Source organism: Pleurodeles waltl, chromosome 4_2 (genome assembly GCF_031143425.1).
Source record: "Pleurodeles waltl isolate 20211129_DDA chromosome 4_2, aPleWal1.hap1.20221129, whole genome shotgun sequence".
NCBI lineage: Eukaryota > Metazoa > Chordata > Amphibia > Caudata > Salamandridae > Pleurodeles > Pleurodeles waltl.
The window spans coordinates 314,707,556-314,730,558 of record NC_090443.1 but is presented as its reverse complement, the minus strand read 5'-3'; the positions used below and the strand labels follow the sequence as shown (position 1 = coordinate 314,730,558).

Here is a 23,003-nt window from a genome sequence, read left to right as displayed (position 1 = left end):
CGAACGGAAAATGTCACTTACCCAGTGTACATCTGTTTGTGGCATGTTCTGCTGCAGATTCACGTGCACCCTCCCACCTCCCCGAGAGCCTGTAGCCATTTAAGTTCAACATTTACTTGTACATATGTATATATATATATATATATATATGTGTGTGTTCGATGGCATGTGTAGCTGCAGATACACATGCTGTGCACTGTTCCTGCCATCTAGTGTTGGGCTTGGAGTGTTACAAGTTGTTTTTCTTCAAAGAAGTCTTTTCGAGTCACGGGACAGTGACTCCTCCCTTTCGGCTCCATTGCGCATGGGCGTTGTCTCCATCTTAGATTGTTTTCTTTCCGCCATTGGGTTCGGCGTGTTCCTCTTCGCTCCGTGATTTGAATCGGGAAAACTTAGAAAATCATAGAAATCCATCATTATTGTTTGCGTTCGGGACCGGTTTAGTACAAACACATCGCAACCGACAGCAAGACCGCTTTGGCGGCCCTTCGGGGCTTCCGCATTTAACCAAGGCCTGGTTCTGCCCGACCACACCGTCGTCGAAGACTCATGGACCGGACCCCCTTCCGTTTCTGTCCGACGTGTCACGCCAAGTATCCTTATACAGACCAGCATCGGGTCTGTAACCTGTGTTTGTCTCCCAAACACAGAGGCTACTTGTTGGAGCCTGCAAAGCTTTTCGATCCAAGAAGTCCCTAAGAGATAGACACGCAAGACGTTTGCAGATGGTGTCGAAGCCGACACAACACCTTGACGTCGAGGAAGAAACGAGAATTTCCATTCAGGGTTCGGACTCGGATGACTCCGGGGATCGGCCACTGATGGCGGCGCAAAAAGTGAGTACACCTGCCTCATCCCAGACCCAAGGTCACATAAAGAAACAGAAGGCCTCGGGGACGCCACTGCCAAAGGCCATGGCTCGACCCACAAAAAAGGCGGTGACCAAATACCATCATCGGCACTGAAAAGGCCAAAATAATGCCGAAGACTTCTCGGGTCGAGAACCCGGCACCGAAAAGAGTCGACGTCGAGCAAACCTCGGAAAAGCTTCTCAGAGCCGAGACCGACCGTATCCATTGGGGTTTCGGTACCGAAAAAACCGGCTTCGGAGCCAAAAAAGACTTCCTATGCGGAAGAGCAGGGGCTCTCTCAACAGCTCAAAGAAAGGCACAGATTTGAGCAAGAAATGGTTTTGGAAGAGCTAGACCAAACACAACCAAGGCTATAAATCCAAAAAGAGGCAGGGAAAATACAAACCATCCCTCCGCTCAAGTTCAAAAGAAAACTGGCTTTTCATGAGACTGAAATGCAACCAAAGGCCAAAGTGGTTAGAGAAAAGTCACCACCCCCACATTTCTCACCACAAACGTCCCCACTTCACTCGCCGCAACTGTCACCAGTGGGTACACCAATGGCACAGTCACCTACACATACTGGGATGACGCAGGACGATGCGGACCTCTGGGATCTACACTACCCACCAGTTTCGGACAACAGTCCAGAGTGTTATCCTTCAAAACCTTCACCTCCAGAGGATAGCACGTCCTACATGCAGGTACTGGCCAGAGCAGCAACCTTTCACAATGTTACAATGCATTCAGACCCAGTGGAGGATGATTTTCTGTTTAACACTCTGGCATCCACGCATGCTTCGTACCAAAGCCTGCCAATGTTACCGGGCATGCTTAAGCATGCACAACAGGTTTTCCAAGAACCAGTAAAAGGGAGAGCCATCACACCAAGGATCGAGGAAAAAATATAAACCACCCCCATCAGACCCTGTGTTTACTACACAACAGCTCCCTCCGGACTCCGTTGTAGTGGGGGCTGCAAGAAAGCGGGCAAATTCAGTCATCAGGGGATGCGCCACCCCCTGATAAAGAATGCCGCAAGTTCGACGCGGCAGGGAAAAGACTGGCATCGCAAGCGGCCAATCAGTGGCGTATTGCAAACTCACAAAGCCCTCCTTGCCCGCTATGACAGAGCACATTGGGACGAGATGCAGGATATTATCCAACATCTACCAAAAGAGCATCAAAAACATGCCCAACAAGTGGTTGGGGAGGGACAGGCCATCTCCAACAACCAGATCCGCTCTGCACTAGACTCTGCTGATACAGCGGCACGGACTGTCAATACAGCAGTCACCATTAGAAGGCATGCATGGCTGCGAAGTTCTGGTTTTAAGCCAGAGATACAGCAGGCGTTATTGAATATGCCGTTCAATCAACACCAGCTATTCGGGCCGGAGGTGGACACCGCAATAGAAAAAAATGAAAAAGGACACGGACACGGCCAAAGCCATGGGCGCGCTCTATTCCTCTCAATATAGGGGAACATTTAGGAAACCACAGTTTAGGGGAGGGTTTAGACACCAAACCAACAACACCATGGTCCGGTTTGTGATGAAACTACTAGGCATGATGTCCTCATGCCTAGTTATTGTCCCAAACGCAAGACTACACATGTGGCCCTTACAACAGTGCCTAGCAAGACAATGGACGCAGGCACAGGGTCAACTCCAAGATCTAGTGTTGATAGACTGCCAAACACACTCTTCGCTTCAATGGTGGAACCCTGTAAATTTAAACCAACGGCGGCCTTTTCAAGACCCAGTGCCTCAAGCCATTATCACAACAGACGCCTCCATGATTGGGTGGGGAGCACACCTCAACAATCACAGCATACAAGGTCACTGGGACAGTCAACAAAAACAACTTCACATAAATCTTTTAGAACTGCTAGCAGTCTTTCTAGCTCTAAAAGCTTTTCAGCCCCTTCTAGTCCACAAACACATTCTTGTCAAAACAGACAATATGACAACAATGTATTATCTAAACAAACGGGGGGACACACTCGTCACAACTGTGTCTCCTAGCACAAACAATTTGGCATTGGGCAATTCACAACAACATTCGCCTGATAGCACAATATATACCAGTCATTCACAATCAGTTAGCCGACAATCTGTCGAGATCACCAGCAAACTCACGAGTGGGAAATACATCCCCAGATTCTACAAGATTACTTCTGCCGCTGGGTAACACCAAACATAGATCTGTTTGCAACAAAACGCAAAATGCCAAAACTTCGCATCCAGGTACCCACACCTTCAGTCCAAGGGCAATGCTCTATGGATCAGCTGGTCAGGGATATTTGTTTACTCTTTTCCCCCTCTTCTGCTCATTCCTTTCCTGGTCAACAAACTGAGTCAAAACAAACTCAAACTAATACTCCTAGCACCAACGTGGGCTCGCCAACCGTGGTATACCACACTGTTGGACCTCTCAGTAGTATTGCACATCAAACTACCAAACAGACCAGATCTGTTAACCTAACACAAACAACAGATCAGACACCCCAATCCAGCATTGCTCAACCTAGCAATCTGGCTCCTGAAGTCTTAGAATTTGGCTATCTAAACCTTCCAAATGGGTGTATGGAGGTCATTAAACAAGCAAGGTAACCGACAACAAGACATTGTTATGCTAATAAATGGAAAAGGTTTGTTTTCTACTGCCAAGCAAATCAAATCATACCGTTAGAGGCCTCCATACAAGACATTGTGAGTTATTTACTACACTTACAAAAAGCAAATATCGCTTTTTCTTCCATAAAAATTAATCTCACTGCAATATCTGCTTATCTGCAGATTAAACATACAAAGTCACTTTTTAGAAACCCATTTATTAAAGCCTTTATGGAAGGACTAAAAAGAATCCTACCTCCAAAAACCCCACCAGTACCTTCGTGGAATCTTAATATTGTACTTACATGACTCATGGGTCCACCATTTGAACACATGCATTCTTGTCAAATCAAATTCTTGACTTGGAAAGTAGCTTTCTAATAGCCATCACTTCACTACAAAGAGTTAGCGAAATACAGGCGTTTACTATCCAAGAACCCTTTATACAAATACACAAACATAAAGTGGTTCTCTGTACAAATCCAAAATATTTACCAAAAGTCATATCACCGCTTCATCTAAACCAAACAGTTGAACTTCCAGTCTTCTTTCCACAACCAGACTCAGTAGCAGAAAGAGCACTACATACATTAGACATAAAAAGAGCGCTAATGTATTACATAGACAGAACAAAAGCATTTAGTAAAACTAAACAATTGTTCGTAGCTTTCTAAAAACCACAGGCCGGTAACCCTACATCCAAACAGGGCATAGCCAGATGGATAGTCAAATGTATTCAGACCTGTTACCTCAAAGCTAAAAGAGAATTACCCATTACACCAAGGGCACACTCCACTAGAAAGAAAAGTGTCACAATGGCTATTCTAGGTAATATACCAATGACAGATTTATAAGGCAGCCCCTTGGTCTACACCCCATACATTTACTAAGCATTACTGTGTAGATGTGTTAGCAACACAACAAGCCACAGTAGGACAGGCTGTATTAAGAACATTATTCCAAACAACTTCAACTCCTACAGGCTGACCACCGCTTTTTGGAGGATTACTGCTTTGTAGTCTATGCACAGCATGTGTATCTGCTGCTACACATGCCATCGAATAGAAAATGTCACTTACCCAGTGTACATCTGTTCGTGGCATGTTGCGCTGCAGATTCACATGCGCCCTCCCACCTCCCCTGGAGCCTGTAGCCGTTTTAGTTGCATGTAAATTGTATATATATGTAAATAAATATTCCTTTACCACAAACTATATACATACATATCTACTCCATTGCATGAGCATCTTTAGTATCCTTATTCTACCAACTCCTACCTCACCCTATGCGGGGAAAACAATCTAAGATGGAGTCGACGCCCATGCGCAATGGAGCCGAAAGGGAGGAGTCACTCGGTCCCCTGACTCGAAAAGACTTCTTCGAAGAAAAACAACTTGTAACACTCCGAGCCCAACACTAGATGGCAGGAACAGTGCATAGCATGTGAATCTGCAGCGCAACATGCCACAAACAGATGTACACTAGGTAAGTGACATTTTCCATATATTCCATTTGCATGGACATCTTTTTTCTTTATACTCTATCACTCCTACCTTGCCCTCTGCGGGAAAACAATCTAACATGGAGTCGATGCCCATGCGCAGTGGAACCGAAAAGGAGGAGTCACACGATCCTGTAACTCGAAAACACTTCTTCGAAGAAAAACTTGTAACACTCCGAGCCCACCACTAGATGGCAGACTATGCATAGCATGTGAACATGCCACGAACAGATGTACACTGGGTAAGTGGCATTTTCCATATATATATATATATATATATATATATATATATCACACACATACATACACACACATTTTTTGCTAATGATCTGTTATTGATTGTCGTACTATTGGATCTCTAGCTTCTCACGATTTCCTAAGGTATATTGGTTATCCTGCTTTGAGTATTCAGTTCGTTTTTACACTTCCCTCCCCATATTAGAACATCTCCTAAATAGAAACATTTGTGCTTTCCCAGCTGTAACTCATAAAAAAAATTGAATTGAAGTTTGAGTTGCACATATACCAAAATGTTTGGGTAGGGGGAGGGTTCAGTAGTACATATACCAAAATGTTTGGGTAGGGGGAGGGTTGCAGTGTTGTCCTTCCAGACTTTGCAACTACAGTTCTGCCTTTTCTCATTTTTTGGGCTTTCTCTTTGCTCCACAGCTTGTCCGTATGGTGAACGCCCTCCAGCAACAGCAGCAGAGACAGCCCAACATGAAGCACTCCCCCTCTCACCCAGTAGGCCCTAAGCAGCACTTGGACTCGGGGCTCGCAGACCTTCAGGCCAAAGGGCAGATGTCTGGGTTTGGATCTGGTCGGTACTAGAGTCACCAAATTGCATGCTGTGTTTTTTTTCTTTTCTGGATTTAACATACATGTATTGGGTGTGCAGAGTTTGTGTGATGAAACTGTTGGAAAGTGATGTCTTGCTGCAGAAACACTGATGCTACAACTTGGATTTCGAGGTACACGTGAGCTTTTGCAACTAATTTCTGCAGGTCATAACAGTTACATTAGAAGAGCTGTTTGTTGGTCATAAGCCTTATGCGCATTGGCAGAGCACTGTATAAGACCCAGTAGAGCAATAGGAAGGGTGCTGAAGGGTGGGATGGAGGTGTATTGGCAGCACTGTACCCCAGTACTGCTGCATCCTGAAGGCTGCAATCTAGGATTGAACAATTAAACTGGGCTCAGCATGTTGCTTACTTAGTCATTTAAATAAAATATTTTATTAGCAGTGGTAGACCCAAACTAGGAAAAATTCACACAAGATTGCACCATGCCCTGACTAAGACCACTTTAATGGCTAAGTATTGTTGTCAAAATCAGCGTGCATTTCTTACAAATAAGACATTCAAAGTAACCCCAGGTTGGAACCCAAGTTCTGCATTGCAAGCCCCTGGCAAATCACACATCTTTGCATTAAAAACAGTATTTCTACTGTGACCAGGCTCCTATAGTCTTTGCTGCTGCACACTAAAATCCCTCTTTTGTGACAAATGTATTAATTAGAAGAAAGAAAGAGTGTATCTTTACTGTCTGCAAATCCATGTCTCTGATTCACAGCTTTGAAAATTACCTCACTGGTGGGAGTGCATTAGCCCCATTCTGAAGGTTCCCTCTGGTGGCTGGAGGCAGTGGGTTGCAGGGGGAGGTAATCCAACTGTATTCTGGGAGTAGTCATCAACAGCAAAGCACAAGTATAAATTTGTGCAGTGACATCACACATCACTGAGTAAATGAGCCTATGAAAATAGGTATTAGTTACCGGAAAGTAAACGTCTATTGCGTCTGTGCAAGCAGTTTAAGCCAGCCAAAATAAGCTTGTCTTGTCGTGCTCTCAGCCTCCTTCCAAGTTAGCATTCTCTTACCCAGACCAAATGTCTGTACATGGAGATCTTTGTTTTTTTGTGACAGTAGTTGCAATGTGTTTCTATTTTTTAAGAAAATATTTCTCTCTGCTGTGCCATATCCCCCTTTAAATGGAAGGCGCTCTTGAAAGTGAAGAATATTCACAACTGTTACTTTGAGAAGGATAGCCATGCATTGGATCCTTCTCAGAGTCACAAGCTTAGACAATCCCAGCCATGCAGAGGCATTTTACAAATTGTTAGACTGCCCATTTCCTAGAGAGAGGTTCTTGAAAGTCACTCTTGAATTACCCATATTTGTGAAGTTATCCTATCCCCAGGTCTCTTGCCTTTGTCTCATTTATCAGCTGTCATTTTATTTACAGTGATTGCCTTTCCTTAAGCTGAGCTGATGGGGAATGTTATTTATAAGTTTGTTTCTCTTGGTGATTTGTTGCATTGGAAACCTCCCTGCCTTACTGATGAGTCTTCCTTTTTTAGGCTTTGGCTCGAACAGCATGGATTATGGTATCAGCGGAGGGAAAGAGGCAGGTGCTGAGTCTCGTTTTAAACAGTGGACTTCCATGATGGATGGACTTCCCTCTGCTGTGTCCCAGGAGGTCAATATGCACAAGAATGGTATGTCACCACGTCCTGGAGCTGGCTGTAGCAAGAGCTTTTCTCTGACTATAGATGTAGAGTCAGGTGTGGGCCCAGCTGTCAATTGCTGGAGGCCCAAAGCTTTGTCTGTTTGCTAGTCATATGCTTGACTTTAATAGTGGCTATTTCCTTGTGTATTGCCCTGACAAGTTTGGCCTGCGGACATTAGTAGTAGAATATCATTCTGCAGGAAACATAACTGAGCTTCCCCTCTGGCTTTCCAAACACCAGAATTCCTATACACACTAATTTCTTAAGCCAAGAGCAAGATTGCAAACAGAAAATGTTTGTGCTTAGAACAGTTGAATGTAGTTACCTAGCTTCTCATAGTAGGCTAGCCATGCGTGTCTAAATTCAGACCACCTGTACAGTGTTGTTAGGGGAACCTATGGAGAAAAGAGTAAAAAAGGCAAATAACTCATCCCAAAAAAAGTTGTTCAAAGATTTTGAATAACAAGTTGAATTTTATGTTAACTATATCCACTTATGTTGAGCCTCTCTCTCTCTCTCTCTCTCAGTACACAGTAAAATTATGTATTTTTGTGTATTTCATCTCTAGTTTGGTACAAGTGCTGTGACGAGTGTTTAGAATATTCTAATTGGAAAAAAAAGTGAATGCTGTTATTTCACTTTCCCCTCAAAGGTACTATTGTTCCCCCAGGCAAGGCCCGTGGTGGCTCACCTTACAACCAGTATGAGATGATGTCTGGGGACCACCTTGGGGGCCACCCAGGTCCAACAGGTGACAGCTGGCTGCCTGCCAAATCCCCACCAACAAATAAGATTGGAAGCAAAGCCAGCAATGCCAGTTGGCCCCCAGGTATCCTAATGCAAACTACCATGATTTTGTCTATTTCAGTGTTTTACTCCAGTTACTGATCTATTTGTTGCATCTCACTTTTCTTGATATTCAAAATATATATGAATATAAATCTCAAAGCAAATCAAAGTTGAACATGCTGTTTTCATACAACCCACCTGTATAATGGTATGAAGGGTCTTAGCACTTGAATCTTGTTCCTGCTGCAGAGTTCCAGCCAGGCGTGCCATGGAAAGGCATCCAAAACATTGACCCGGAGTCTGACCCCTACGTTACCCCAGGCAGCGTGCTGGCAGGCCCTGCCACATCACCCATCATAGATACTGACCACCAGCTTCTGCGTGACAACACCACAGGTATTGGCCACAACCGGCATAGGAGGCATCAGTAAACAATAATGTATAGTATGCTTGGTGTGTAGCTGTATCAAGGACTTCAAAGGTTGTTTTTTTGGGACCCCATATCGATCGTTTATAGTTTGGGTGGAAGGGGGGTCGGTATGTAGCCCATGATCATGGGGCAATCCTGTCTCATTCGTTATGTAACTTTTCATTGATCCTGAATGGTCTAAGATAATTTCCTATACCTCGCGGTATGCAGTGCATTTGTACAGTTTGCTTTCCTCTTTCTTTGGGGATTGTGCAGAGAATGTACTATGTCTCCCTCTATCCAGTGGATGATGGCTGATCTTCTATTGCTGCTACTTGGAATCTGTAGAGACTCTTTCAAAGAAAGCAGTTAATGTAAAGAGCATGCAACTTCTTAGTCACGTTTCTTAGATGCAGCAACCTAAAACAAGATAAAAGTACCATTATGGTTACAGGCCCATGGAACCAACACACTTCTGACACACTTTTCTATGAAGCACCCCTACATATTGTAGCATGGTACCTGTTTGCAATGCACTTATACACCTTGTCACGGCTATGAAGTGCTATATAAATGCAATTAATATGGGTTGGGACAATAGTGTTCGATGGCATGTGTCGATGTAGATACACATGCTCTGCATAATCCTGCCATCTAGTGTTGGGTCCAGAGTTGTGAAAGTTGTTTTTCTTTGAAGAAGTCTGAGTTATGAGGTCGAGTGACGACTCCCCTGTGATAATACACATAGGCATCTACTCTTTTGCTAGATTGTTTTCTCTCCACCGTCGGGTTCGGACATGTACTCCGTGTTTTGACTCCGTTACCGTTTGACCTTCGGTCCTTTCTCTATCCCCTTAGTCAGTATTGTTACTGTTCGCATTTCTTACATCTGCGCTTAGACGAAAAATCACACCGGTTCACCTGTTCAACCAAAGCCCTTTCAGTGCACTGCCCTTCTGGGTCTAACTTCGACATCCATACCTGTTTTTCCAACAATGCCCCACTGGTAATGCAATGCGCACCCTTTTGGTTTTGTCTGCATTGCCACACGAAGTACACGCACACAGATCAACAGGCTCTGCAAATTGTGCCTATCCCCAGACCATAAGGAATCTTAACTGTGATGCGTGCAAGTCCTTCAGGTCCAAGAAAACACTTTGGGACCGCAGGGCTAGTCACCTTGAGATGTCTCAAAGCCACCAATGACACTCCTGCCATTCGGTGCGGAGCACACCCTGGAGCGACCGTCCATCGAAGAACAGGAGGCCTTCTGTATCGGCGAAAACTTCAGCCTCGAGGTAGATCTCAAAATGCAGGAAATTCCATTGATTCAACCTGTGAGTACTGCAACCCCTGCCCCTGTCCTCCAAACCAAGCCGACCAATAAAACTTCTGCTTCCCTGATCGCAGAACCTGAGGTCCCACGTCCACCACTGCTGTCTGGCTGTGGTTGGCACCGGAAAACCGCCCTCGGGCACGGCGCTGAAAGCACATGTCAAGCTAAAACCTTTGGCATCGACCTCCTCAGACCCGACTCAACACCAGCGTTTGGCGCCGTCTCAACCTTTGGTGCCTGCCCAGTAGTCCGCCTCAACCACCCAGATGATGACAGCACCCCAACCCTCCAAGCCAAAATCTTCAGAGCCAAAAACCTCAGAGATGAAAATTACAAACTCAGCTTCTGATTCATCAGTGGAGCCTATTCTGCACAAGCTGTAGGAAAAACTGGACACTAGACAGAATAAAATCCACCTGCAAATTGGGACTGGACATATACTTAAAAAGCTTCCTCTCTTCCACCACTTAAAAGTAAGCTCACCTTTGAGGAAGCATTGAACATGCCACTTCCTCCTAAAATGAAGACTGTGGACCGTGCCATCAGCTCTGCCTTCCTTCCACATGCCTCAAAACCTTTGCCTCCACCATTACCACATCCTCCTCCACTGCTAACTCCTCTTGAAGACCCCTTGGACCACAGGGGTTGCCACACTGAAATACTGGTAGGTACAGGGGGCTGCGAGGAGACAATCCATGGGACACTTATGATACTGATCCCCATGTAGGTTACGATCCTGATCTTTACACCGCTCGCCCTTCTTCCCCCTGAGGGTGCTTCCTCTTATCAAGAGGTCATAGCCAGGGCTGCAGCCTTTCACAATGTGGAGTTAACAAGGAGCCATTGGAGGATGATTTCCTTTTTGATATACTGTCCACTACATACAGGGCACACATCTACCCATGTTGAAGGATATGCTTTGATACCAATGACATTTTTAAAGACCCTATTAGAGCTAGGGTCCTGACACCTCGGGTAGACAAAGTCTAGGACAGCTACCACCAGACCCTAGTTGCCACCAGAGCACACAAAAGAGCCAACTCCCAAGCCACTGGAGACGCACTACCTCCAGACAAGGAGAGCAAAAGGATAGACCCTGCAGGAAAGAGGGTTGAGCTCAGGCTGGTAACCACTGGCATATTGCCAACTCCCAAGCTTTCTTAGCATGCTCTGATCGAGCTCACTGGGACGGAATAGAAGATGTCCTTCAGTATCTCACAGAGAAACATAGAAAATGTGGTTAGCAGTTTGTTTTGAAGGGACAAACCATCTCAAACACCTCCATACGATGTGCATTAGATGTGGCAGACACTACAGCAAGGAGAATCCAGTATTCTCCTTAGATGACATGCGTAGCTCAGAATCTCTGGGCTTAAACCAGAAGTTCAGCAGGCTGTTTTGAACATACCTTTTGACAAGGAACACTCGTTTGATCCCCAGGTAGACTACTTTAGAAAAAATAAGAAAAAGAGAAAGACACTGCCAGCGCCATGGGAGTGTTTCAAACACCTGCTCCCAGGGGGGGGATGCTTTGTCACCCGGTTTACAGTGCAGCCTACAAATTTACCTCTTCAGAAGCATCCACCGCCCAACAGAAACATTCTTGAGGTTCCTGTTCAAAGGGCTACTAATGTAGCTCCTTCAGAGGTAGTAACATCAAGGGTAGAGGTAAAGGTGCCTTTTCCCTCCTCCCCCCCCTTGTACCACCCACGGAGCGACACCCTCCACCAAGCAGTGACTACCCCCCCTCCCCGATCACATAACACCTGTCGGGGGAAGACTGCAACATTTCCATCCAACCTGACATTCCATCTCAAAGGTGGGTCTTAGCCATTATCCAGCATGGCTGTTTTCCGGAGCTCATTACCACACAGCCAAATACTCCACTTAGCGCTCAAAGGCTAATGCAGGAACACCAAACATTGCTCATGCATTAAGTTCAATCTCTTCTTCGCAACAAGCTATAGAGTATGTTCTCTTCCAGGGGAATCCTCATCATAGTCAAAAGCACTGAATATTCCCGCCCTTGCATGGGGACTCCGGAGTATATTTTATATATATATATATATATATATAATATGTGTGTGTGTGTATGTGTTCGATGGCATGTGTAGCTGCTGATACACATGCTATGCATAGCTCTTCTGACATCTAGTGTTGGGCTCGGAGTGTTACAAGTTGTTACAAGTTGTTTTTCTTCGAAGAAGTCTTTTCAGAGTCATGGGATCAAGTGGTGACTCCTCTCGGTTAGTGCTCATGGGCATCGACTCCATTGTTAGATTGTTTTCTTTCCGCTGTCTGGTTCGGATGTGTTTCCTCTTGCTCCAAGATTTTGAATCGGAAAACCTTAGAAAACCTATTTAATCGTTGGTATTGTTTTGATTGCGTTTCCCATCGAACCAGTAATACCGTTGGAATCTAGATTTCGCCCTTCTGGGCGCGAGTGCCAGACTCTGGCCTGGCGCGTAGACGCCTGATGGATCGGACTCCATTTCGATTCTGCCCTCGATGCCACGCGAAGTTCCCATATACATACTGTAGGAAGTTGGCTCTGTATGTGCTATTTCAAAGTGAGGAATAGCATGCACAGAGTCCAAGGGTTCCCCTTAGAGGTAAAATAGTGGTAAAAATAGATAATACTAATGCTCTATTTTGTGGTAGTGTGGTCGAGCAGTAGGCTTATCCAAGGAGTAGTGTTAAGCATTTGTTGTACATACACATAGACAATAAATGAGGTACACACACTCAGAGACAAATCCAGCCAATAGGTTTTTATATAGAAAAATATCTTTTCTTAGTTTATTTTAAGAACCACAGGTTCAAATTCTACATGTAATATCTCATTCGAAAGGTATTGCAAGTAAGTACTTTAGGAACTTCAAATCATCAAAATCGCATGTATACTTTTCAAGTTATTGACAAATAGCTGTTTTAAAAGTGGACACTTAGTGCAATTTTCACAGTTCCTAGGGGAGGTAAGTTTTGATTAGTTTTACCAGGTAAGTAAGACACTTACAGGGTTCAGTTCTTGGTCCAAGGCAGCCCACCGTTGGGGGTTCAGAGCAACCCCAAAGTCACCACACCAGCAGCTCAGGGCCGGTCAGGTGCAGAGTTCAAAGCGGTGCCCAAAACACATAGGCTAGAATGGAGAGAAGGGGGTGCCCCGGTTCCGGTCTGCTTGCAGGTAAGTACCCGCGTCTTCGGAGGGCAGACCAGGGGGGTTTTGTAGGGCACCGGGGGGGACACGAGTCCACACAGAAATTTCACCCTCAGCGGCGCGGGGGCGGCCGGGTGCAGTGTAGAAACAAGCGTCGGGTTCGCAAGGTTAGTCTATGAGAGATCTCGGGATCTCTTCAGCGCTGCAGGCAGGCAAGGGGGGGGTTCCTCGGGGAAACCTCCACTTGGGCAAGGGAGAGGGACTCCTGGGGGTCACTTCTCCAGTGAAAGTCCGGTCCTTCAGGTCCTGGGGGCTGCGGGTGCAGGGTCTCTCCCAGGCGTCGGGACTTTAGGTTCAAAGAGTCGCGGTCAGGGGAAGCCTCGGGATTCCCTCTGCAGGCGGCGCTGTGGGGGCTCAGGGGGGACAGGTTTTGGTACTCACAGTATCAGAGTAGTCCTGGGGTCCCTCCTGAGGTGTTGGATCGCCACCAGCCGAGTCGGGGTCGCCGGGTGCAGTGTTGCAAGTCTCACGCTTCTTGCGGGGAGCTTGCAGGGTTCTTTAAAGCTGCGGGAAACAAAGTTGCAGCTTTTCTTGGAGCAGGTCCGCTGTCCTCGGGAGTTTCTTGTCTTTTCGAAGCAGGGGCAGTCCTCAGAGGATGTCGAGGTCGCTGGTCCCTTCGGAAGGCGTCGCTGGAGCAGGATCTTTGGAAGGCAGGAGACAGGCCGGTGAGTTTCTGGAGCCAAGGCAGTTGTCGTCTTCTGGTCTTCCGCTGCAGGGGTTTTCAGCTGGGCAGTCCTTCTTCTTGTTGCAGGAATCTCTCTTTTCTAGGGTTCAGGGTAGCCCTTAAATACTAAATTTAAGGGCGTGTTTAGGTCTGGGGGGTTAGTAGCCAATGGCTACTAGCCCTGAGGGTGGGTACACCCTCTTTGTGCCTCCTCCCAAGGGGAGGGGGTCACAATCCTAACCCTATTGGGGGAATCCTCCATCTGCAAGATGGAGGATTTCTAAAAGTTAGAGTCACTTCAGCTCAGGACACCTTAGGGGCTGTCCTGACTGGTCAGTGACTCCTCCTTGTTTTTCTCATTATTTTCTCCGGCCTTGCCGCCAAAAGTGGGGCCTGGCCGGAGGGGGGCGGGCAACTCCACTAGCTGGAGTGTCCTGCTGGGTTGGCACAAAGGAGGTGAGCCTTTGAGGCTCACCGCCAGGTGTGACAATTCCTGCCTGGGAGAGGTGTTAGCATCTCCACCCAGTGCAGGCTTTGTTACTGGCCTCAGAGTGACAAAGGCACTCTCCCCGTGGGGCCAGCAACATGTCTCGGTTTGTGGCAGGCTGCTAAAACTAGTCAGCCTACGCAGATAGTCGGTTAAGTTTCAGGGGGCACCTCTAAGGTGCCCTCTGTGGTGTATTTTACAATAAAATGTACACTGGCATCAGTGTGCATTTATTGTGCTGAGAAGTTTGATACCAAACTTCCCAGTTTTCAGTGTAGCCATTATGGTGCTGTGGAGTTCGTGTTTGACAGACTCCCAGACCATATACTCTTATGGCTACCCTGCACTTACAATGTCTAAGGTTTTGTTTAGACACTGTAGGGGTACCATGCTCATGCACTGGTACCCTCACCTATGGTATAGGGCACCCTGCCTTAGGGCTGTAAGGCCTGCTAGAGGGGTGTCTTACCTATGCTGCATAGGCAGTGAGAGGCTGGCATGGCACCCTGAGGGGAGTGCCATGTCGACTTACTCGTTTTGTCCTCACTAGCACACACAAGCTGGTAAGCAGTGTGTCTGTGCTGAGTGAGAGGTCTCCAGGGTGGCATAAGACATGCTGCAGCCCTTAGAGACCTTCCTTGGCATCAGGGCCCTTGGTACTAGAAGTACCAGTTACAAGGGACTTATCTGGATGCCAGGGTCTGCCAATTGTGGATACAAAAGTACAGGTTAGGGAAAGAACACTGGTGCTGGGGCCTGGTTAGCAGGCCTCAGCACACTTTCAATTGTAAACATAGCATCAGCAAAGGCAAAAAGTCAGGGGGCAACCATGCCAAGGAGGCATTTCCTTACACAACCCCCCCCCAAACGAAAGAGGATGAGACTAACCTTTCCCAAGAGAGTCTTCATTTTCTAAGTGGAAGAACCTGGAAAGGCCATCTGCATTGGCATGGGCAGTCCCAGGTCTGTGTTCCACTATAAAGTCCATTCCCTGTAGGGAGATGGACCACCTCAACAGTTTAGGATTTTCACCTTTCATTTGCATCAGCCATTTGAGAGGTCTGTGGTCAGTTTGAACTAGGAAGTGAGTCCCAAAGAGGTATGGTCTCAGCTTCTTCAGGGACCAGACCACAGCAAAGGCCTCCCTCTCAATGGCACTCCAACGCTGCTCCCTGGGGAGTAACCTCCTGCTAATGAAAGCAACAGGCTGGTCAAGGCCATCATCATTTGTTTGGGACAAAACTGCCCCTATCCCATGTTCAGAGGCATCAGTCTGCACAATGAACTGCTTAGAATAATCTGGAGCTTTGAGAACTGGTGCTGAGCACATTGCCTGTTTCAGGGTGTCAAAGGCCTGTTGGCAGTCCACAGTCCAGTTCACTTTCTTGGGCATTTTCTTGGAGGTGAGCTCAGTGAGGGCTGTCACAATGGATCCATATCCCTTCACAAACCTCCTGTAGTACCCAGTCAAGCCAAGGAATGCCCTGACTTGAGTCTGGGTTTTTGGAGCTACCCAGTCCAGAATAGTCTGGATCTTGGGTTGGAGTGGCTGAACTTGGCCTCCACCTACAAGGTGTCCCAAGTAAACCACAGTTCCCTGCCCTATCTGGCATTTGGATGCCTTGATAGAGAGGCCTGCAGATTGCAGAGCCTTCAAAACCTTCCTCAGGTGGACCAGGTGATCCTGCCAGGTGGAGCTAAAGACAGCAATATCATCAAGATAAGCTGTGCTAAAGGACTCCAAGCCAGCAAGGACTTGATTCACCAACCTTTGGAAGGTGGCAGGGGCATTCTTTAAACCAAAGGGCATAACAGTAAACTGATAATGCCCATCAGGTGTGGAGAATGCTGTCTTTTCTTTTGCTCCAGGTGCCATTTTTATTTGCCAGTACCCTGCTGTCAAGTCAAAGGTACTTAGAAATTTGGCAGCACCTAATTTATCAATGAGCTCATCAGCTCTTGGAATTGGATGAGCATCTGTCTTGGTGACAGAATTGAGCCCTCTGTAGTCCACACAAAACCTCATCTCTTTCTTTCCATCTGTGGTGTGAGGTTTGGGGACTAAGACCACTGGGCTAGCCCAGGGGCTGTCAGAGCGCTCAATGACTCCCAATTCCAGCATCTTGTGGACTTCCACCTTGATGCTTTCCTTAACATGGTCAGACTGTCTAAAGATTTTGTTCTTGACAGGCATGCTGTCTCCTGTGTCCACATCATGGGTACACAGGTGTGTCTGACCAGGGGTTAAGGAGAAGAGTTCAGGAAACTGTTGTAGGACTCTCCTACAATCAGCTTGCTGTTGGCCAGAGAGGGTGTCTGAGTAGATCACTCCATCTACGGTACCATCTTTTGGGTCTGATGACAGAAGATCAGGGAGAGGTTCACTCTCTGCCTCCTGATCCTCATCTGTTACCATCAACAGATTGACATCAGCCCTGTCGTGGAAGAGCTTAAGGCGGTTTACATGGATCACCCTTTTGGGGCTCCTGCTTGTGCCCAGGTCCACCAAGTAGGTGACCTGACTCTTCCTCTCTAGTACTGGGTAAGGGCCACTCCATTTGTCCTGGAGTGCCCTGGGAGCCACAGGCTCCAGAACCCAGACTTTCTGCCCTGGTTGGAACTCAACCAGTGCAGCCTTTTGGTCATACCAAAACTTCTGGAGCTGTTGGCTGGCCTCAAGGTTTTTGGTTGCCTTTTCCATGTACTCTGCCATTCTAGAGCGAAGGCCAAGTACATAGTCCACTATGTCCTGTTTAGGCTCATGGAGAGGTCTCTCCCAGCCTTCTTTAACAAGGGCAAGTGGTCCCCTTACAGGATGACCAAACAGAAGTTCAAAGGGTGAGAACCCTACTCCCTTCTGCGGTACCTCCCTGTAAGCGAAAAGCAGACATGGCAGGAGGACATCCCATCTCCTTTTGAGTTTTTCTGGGAGCCCCATGATCATGCCTTTTAATGTCTTGTTGAATCTCTCAACTAAGCCATTAGTTTGTGGATGGTAAGGTGTAGTGAATTTATAAGTCACTCCACACTCATTCCACATGTGCTTTAGGTATGCTGACATGAAGTTGGTACCTCTGTCAGACACCACCTCCTTAGGGAAACCCACTCTGGTAAAGATACCAATGAGGGCCTTGGCTACTGCAGGGGCAGTAGTCGACCTAAGGGGAATAGCTTCAGGATACCTGGTAGCATGATCCACTACTACCAGGATATACATATTTCCTGAGGCTGTGGGAGGTTCCAGTGGACCAACTATGTCCACACCCACTCTTTCAAAGGGCACCCCCACCACTGGAAGTGGAATGAGGGGGGCCTTTGGGTGCCCAACTGTCTTACCACTGGCTTGACAGGTGGGGCAGGAGAGGCAAAACTCCTTAACCATGTTGGACATATTGGGCCAGTAGAAGTGGTTGACTAACCTCTCCCACGTCTTGGTTTGTCCCAAATGTCCAGCAAGGGGAATGTCATGGGCCAATGTTAGGATGAACTCTCTGAACAGCTGAGGCACTACCACTCTCCTAGTGGCACCAGGTTTGGGGTCTCTGGCCTCAGTGTACAGGAGCCCATCTTCCCAATAGACCCTATGTGTTCCATTTTTCTTGCCTTTGGACTCTTCAGCAGCTTGCTGCCTAAGGCCTTCAAGAGAGGGACAGGTTTCTTGTCCCTTACACAGCTCTTCCCTTGAGGGTCCCCCTGGGCCTAAGAGCTCAACCTGATAAGGTTCAAGCTCCAAAGGCTCAGTTCCCTCAGAGGGTAGAACTTCTTCCTGAGAAGAGAGGTTCCCTTTCTTTTGCTGTGTTGCAGTTGGTTTCCCAACTGACTTTCCTGTTCTCTTGGTAGGCTGGGCCATTTTTCCAGACTCCAGCTCTACTTTTTCACCCTGTGCCTTGCACTGTGCTCTTGTTTTCACACACACCAGTTCAGGGATACCCAGCATTGCTGCATGGGTTTTTAGCTCTACCTCAGCCCATGCTGAGGACTCCAGGTCATTTCCAAGCAGACAGTCCACTGGGATATTTGAGGAGACCACCACCTGTTTCAGGCCATTGACCCCTCCCCATTCTAAAGTAACCATTGCCATGGGATGTACTTTTCTCTGATTGTCAGCGTTGGTGACTGTGTAAGTTTTTCCAGTCAGGTATTGGCCAGGGGAAACCAGTTTCTCTGTCACCATGGTGACACTGGCACCTGTATCCCTCAGGCCCTCTATTCTAGTCCCATTAATTAAGAGTTGCTGTCTGTATTTTTGCATGTTAGGCGGCCAGACAGCTAGTGTGGCTAAATCCACCCCACCCTCAGAAACTAGAGTAGCTTCAGTGTGGACCCTGATTTGCTCTGGGCACACTGTTGATCCCACTTGGAGACTAGCCATACCAGTGTTACCTGGATGGGAGTTTGGAGTGGAACCTTTCTTGGGACAGGCCTTGTCTCCAGTTTGGTGTCCATGCTGTTTACAGCTATGACACCAGGCCTTTTTGGGATCAAAGTTTTTACCCTTGTACCCATTGTTTTGTGAAGAGGCTCTGGGCCCACCCTCCTGTGCAGGTTTTTGGGGGCCTGTAGAAGACTCTTTACTATTTTTAGTTTTGGTTGTCTCATCACCCTTCTGCTGGGGAGTCTTTGTGACCCCTTTCTTTTGGTCACCCCCTGTTGAAGTCTTGGACACCCTTGTCTTGACCCAATGGTCCGCCTTCTTTCCCAATTCTTGGGGAGAAATTGGTCCTAGGTCTACCAGATGCTGATGCAGTTTATCATTGAAACAATTACTTAACAGGTGTTCTTTCACAAATAAATTGTACAGCCCATCATAATTACTTACACCACTGCCTTGAATCCAACCATCTAGTGTTTTCACTGAGTAGTCAACAAAGTCAACCCAGGTCTGGCTCGAGGATTTTTGAGCCCCCCTGAACCTAATCCTGTACTCCTCAGTGGAGAATCCAAAGCCCTCAATCAGGGTACCCTTCATGAGGTCATAAGATTCTGCATCTTGTCCAGAGAGTGTGAGGAGTCTATCCCTACACTTTCCTGTGAACATTTCCCAAAGGAGAGCACCCCAGTGAGATCTGTTCACTTTTCTGGTTACACAAGCCCTCTCAAAAGCTGTGAACCATTTGGTGATGTCATCACCATCTTCATATTTAGTTACAATCCCTTTAGGGATTTTCAACATGTCAGGAGAATCTCTGACCCTATTTATATTGCTGCCACCATTGATGGGTCCTAGGCCCATCTCTTGTCTTTCCCTCTCTATGGCTAGGATCTGTCTTTCCAAAGCCAATCTTTTGGCCATCCTGGCTAACTGGATGTCCTCTTCACTGGAGTTATCCTCAGTGATTTCAGAGTTGTTGGTCCCTCCTGTGAGGGAACCAGCATCTCTGACTATTATTTGTGGAGTCAGGGCTTGAGAAGCCCTGCTCTCCCTAAGTAGGACTGGAGGGGGGGAATTTCCCTCCAAGTCACTATCTTCATCCTCTGAGTTGCCATCCTCAGAGGGGTTGGCCTTTTCAAACTCTGCCAAAAGCTCCTGGAGCTGTACTTTGGTAGGTTTGGGGCCCATTGCTATTTTCTTTAGTTTACAGAGTGACCTTAGCTCTCTCATCTGTAGATGGAGGTAAGGTGTGGTGTCGAGTTCCACCACATTCACATCTGTGCTAGACATTTTGCTTCTAAAAGTTGGAATACTTTTTAAGAATCTACAACTGGTTCTAGAATCTAATTCAAACTTTTACAAACTTTTAAACTCTAAAAGAAATGCTAAACAGGATCTAACACAAGGCCCTAGCAGGTCTTTTAAGAATTTAGAAAACTTTTCAAATTGCAAAAATCAATTTCTAATGACAATTTTGGAATTTGTCGTGTGATCAGGTATTGGCTGAGTAGTCCAGCAAATGCAAAGTCTTGTACCCCACCGCTGATCCACCAATGTAGGAAGTTGGCTCTGTATGTGCTATTTCAAAGTGAGGAATAGCATGCACAGAGTCCAAGGGTTCCCCTTAGAGGTAAAATAGTGGTAAAAAGAGATAATACTAATGCTCTATTTTGTGGTAGTGTGGTCGAGCAGTAGGCTTATCCAAGGAGTAGTGTTAAGCATTTGTTGTACATACACCTAGACAATAAATGAGGTACACACACTCAGAGACAAATCCAGCCAATAGGTTTTTATATAGAAAAATATCTTTTCTTAGTTTATTTTAAGAACCACAGGTTCAAATTCTACATGTAATATCTCATTCGAAAGGTATTGCAAGTAAGTACTTTAGGAACTTCAAATCATCAAAATCGCATGTATACTTTTCAAGTTATTGACAAATAGCTGTTTTAAAAGTGGACACTTAGTGCAATTTTCACAGTTCCTAGGGGAGGTAAGTTTTGATTAGTTTTACCAGGTAAGTAAGACACTTACAGGGTTCAGTTCTTGGTCCAAGGCAGCCCACCGTTGGGGGTTCAGAGCAACCCCAAAGTCACCACACCAGCAGCTCAGGGCCGGTCAGGTGCAGAGTTCAAAGCGGTGCCCAAAACACATAGGCTAGAATGGAGAGAAGGGGGTGCCCCGGTTCCGGTCTGCTTGCAGGTAAGTACCCGCGTCTTCGGAGGGCAGACCAGGGGGGTTTTGTAGGGCACCGGGGGGGACACGAGTCCACACAGAAATTTCACCCTCAGCGGCGCGGGGGCGGCCGGGTGCAGTGTAGAAACAAGCGTCGGGTTCGCAAGGTTAGTCTATGAGAGATCTCGGGATCTCTTCAGCGCTGCAGGCAGGCAAGGGGGGGGCTCCTCGGGGAAACCTCCACTTGGGCAAGGGAGAGGGACTCCTGGGGGTCACTTCTCCAGTGAAAGTCCGGTCCTTCAGGTCCTGGGGGCTGCGGGTGCAGGGTCTCTCCCAGGCGTCGGGACTTTAGGTTCAAAGAGTCGCGGTCAGGGGAAGCCTCGGGATTCCCTCTGCAGGCGGCGCTGTGGGGGCTCAGGGGGGACAGGTTTTGGTACTCACAGTATCAGAGTAGTCCTGGGGTCCCTCCTGAGGTGTTGGATCGCCACCAGCCGAGTCGGGGTCGCCGGGTGCAGTGTTGCAAGTCTCACGCTTCTTGCGGGGAGCTTGCAGGGTTCTTTAAAGCTGCGGGAAACAAAGTTGCAGCTTTTCTTGGAGCAGGTCCGCTGTCCTCGGGAGTTTCTTGTCTTTTCGAAGCAGGGGCAGTCCTCAGAGGATGTCGAGGTCGCTGGTCCCTTCGGAAGGCGTCGCTGGAGCAGGATCTTTGGAAGGCAGGAGACAGGCCGGTGAGTTTCTGGAGCCAAGGCAGTTGTCGTCTTCTGGTCTTCCGCTGCAGGGGTTTTCAGCTGGGCAGTCCTTCTTCTTGTTGCAGGAATCTCTCTTTTCTAGGGTTCAGGGTAGCCCTTAAATACTAAATTTAAGGGCGTGTTTAGGTCTGGGGGGTTAGTAGCCAATGGCTACTAGCCCTGAGGGTGGGTACACCCTCTTTGTGCCTCCTCCCAAGGGGAGGGGGGTCACAATCCTAACCCTATTGGGGGAATCCTCCATCTGCAAGATGGAGGATTTCTAAAAGTTAGAGTCACTTCAGCTCAGGACACCTTAGGGGCTGTCCTGACTGGTCAGTGACTCCTCCTTGTTTTTCTCATTATTTTCTCCGGCCTTGCCGCCAAAAGTGGGGCCTGGCCGGAGGGGGGCGGGCAACTCCACTAGCTGGAGTGTCCTGCTGGGTTGGCACAAAGGAGGTGAGCCTTTGAGGCTCACCGCCAGGTGTGACAATTCCTGCCTGGGAGAGGTGTTAGCATCTCCACCCAGTGCAGGCTTTGTTACTGGCCTCAGAGTGACAAAGGCACTCTCCCCGTGGGGCCAGCAACATGTCTCGGTTTGTGGCAGGCTGCTAAAACTAGTCAGCCTACGCAGATAGTCGGTTAAGTTTCAGGGGGCACCTCTAAGGTGCCCTCTGTGGTGTATTTTACAATAAAATGTACACTGGCATCAGTGTGCATTTATTGTGCTGAGAAGTTTGATACCAAACTTCCCAGTTTTCAGTGTAGCCATTATGGTGCTGTGGAGTTCGTGTTTGACAGACTCCCAGACCATATACTCTTATGGCTACCCTGCACTTACAATGTCTAAGGTTTTGTTTAGACACTGTAGGGGTACCATGCTCATGCACTGGTACCCTCACCTATGGTATAGGGCACCCTGCCTTAGGGCTGTAAGGCCTGCTAGAGGGGTGTCTTACCTATGCTGCATAGGCAGTGAGAGGCTGGCATGGCACCCTGAGGGGAGTGCCATGTCGACTTACTCGTTTTGTCCTCACTAGCACACACAAGCTGGTAAGCAGTGTGTCTGTGCTGAGTGAGAGGTCTCCAGGGTGGCATAAGACATGCTGCAGCCCTTAGAGACCTTCCTTGGCATCAGGGCCCTTGGTACTAGAAGTACCAGTTACAAGGGACTTATCTGGATGCCAGGGTCTGCCAATTGTGGATACAAAAGTACAGGTTAGGGAAAGAACACTGGTGCTGGGGCCTGGTTAGCAGGCCTCAGCACACTTTCAATTGTAAACATAGCATCAGCAAAGGCAAAAAGTCAGGGGGCAACCATGCCAAGGAGGCATTTCCTTACACATACCAACATC

General features: G+C 47.3%; 1 protein-coding gene across 9 annotated transcripts in view; it reads left to right on the top strand.

Annotated features, from left to right (window-relative positions):
• The window catches only part of TNRC6B (trinucleotide repeat containing adaptor 6B), a 1,322,553-nt gene that overhangs the window by 1,100,745 nt on the left and 198,805 nt on the right, over positions 1–23,003 (top strand). For 8 of the 9 annotated variants that reach the window (XM_069231280.1, XM_069231283.1, XM_069231279.1 and 5 more), the window contains 4 exons: positions 5,640–5,790; positions 7,328–7,465; positions 8,130–8,306; positions 8,516–8,662. In XM_069231280.1, coding sequence (XP_069087381.1) covers positions 5,640–5,790; positions 7,328–7,465; positions 8,130–8,306; positions 8,516–8,662 — 613 coding nt within the window. The remainder of the gene's footprint in view (positions 1–5,639; positions 5,791–7,327; positions 7,466–8,129; positions 8,307–8,515; positions 8,663–23,003) is intronic. The other variant, XM_069231278.1, reaches the window with a different exon arrangement.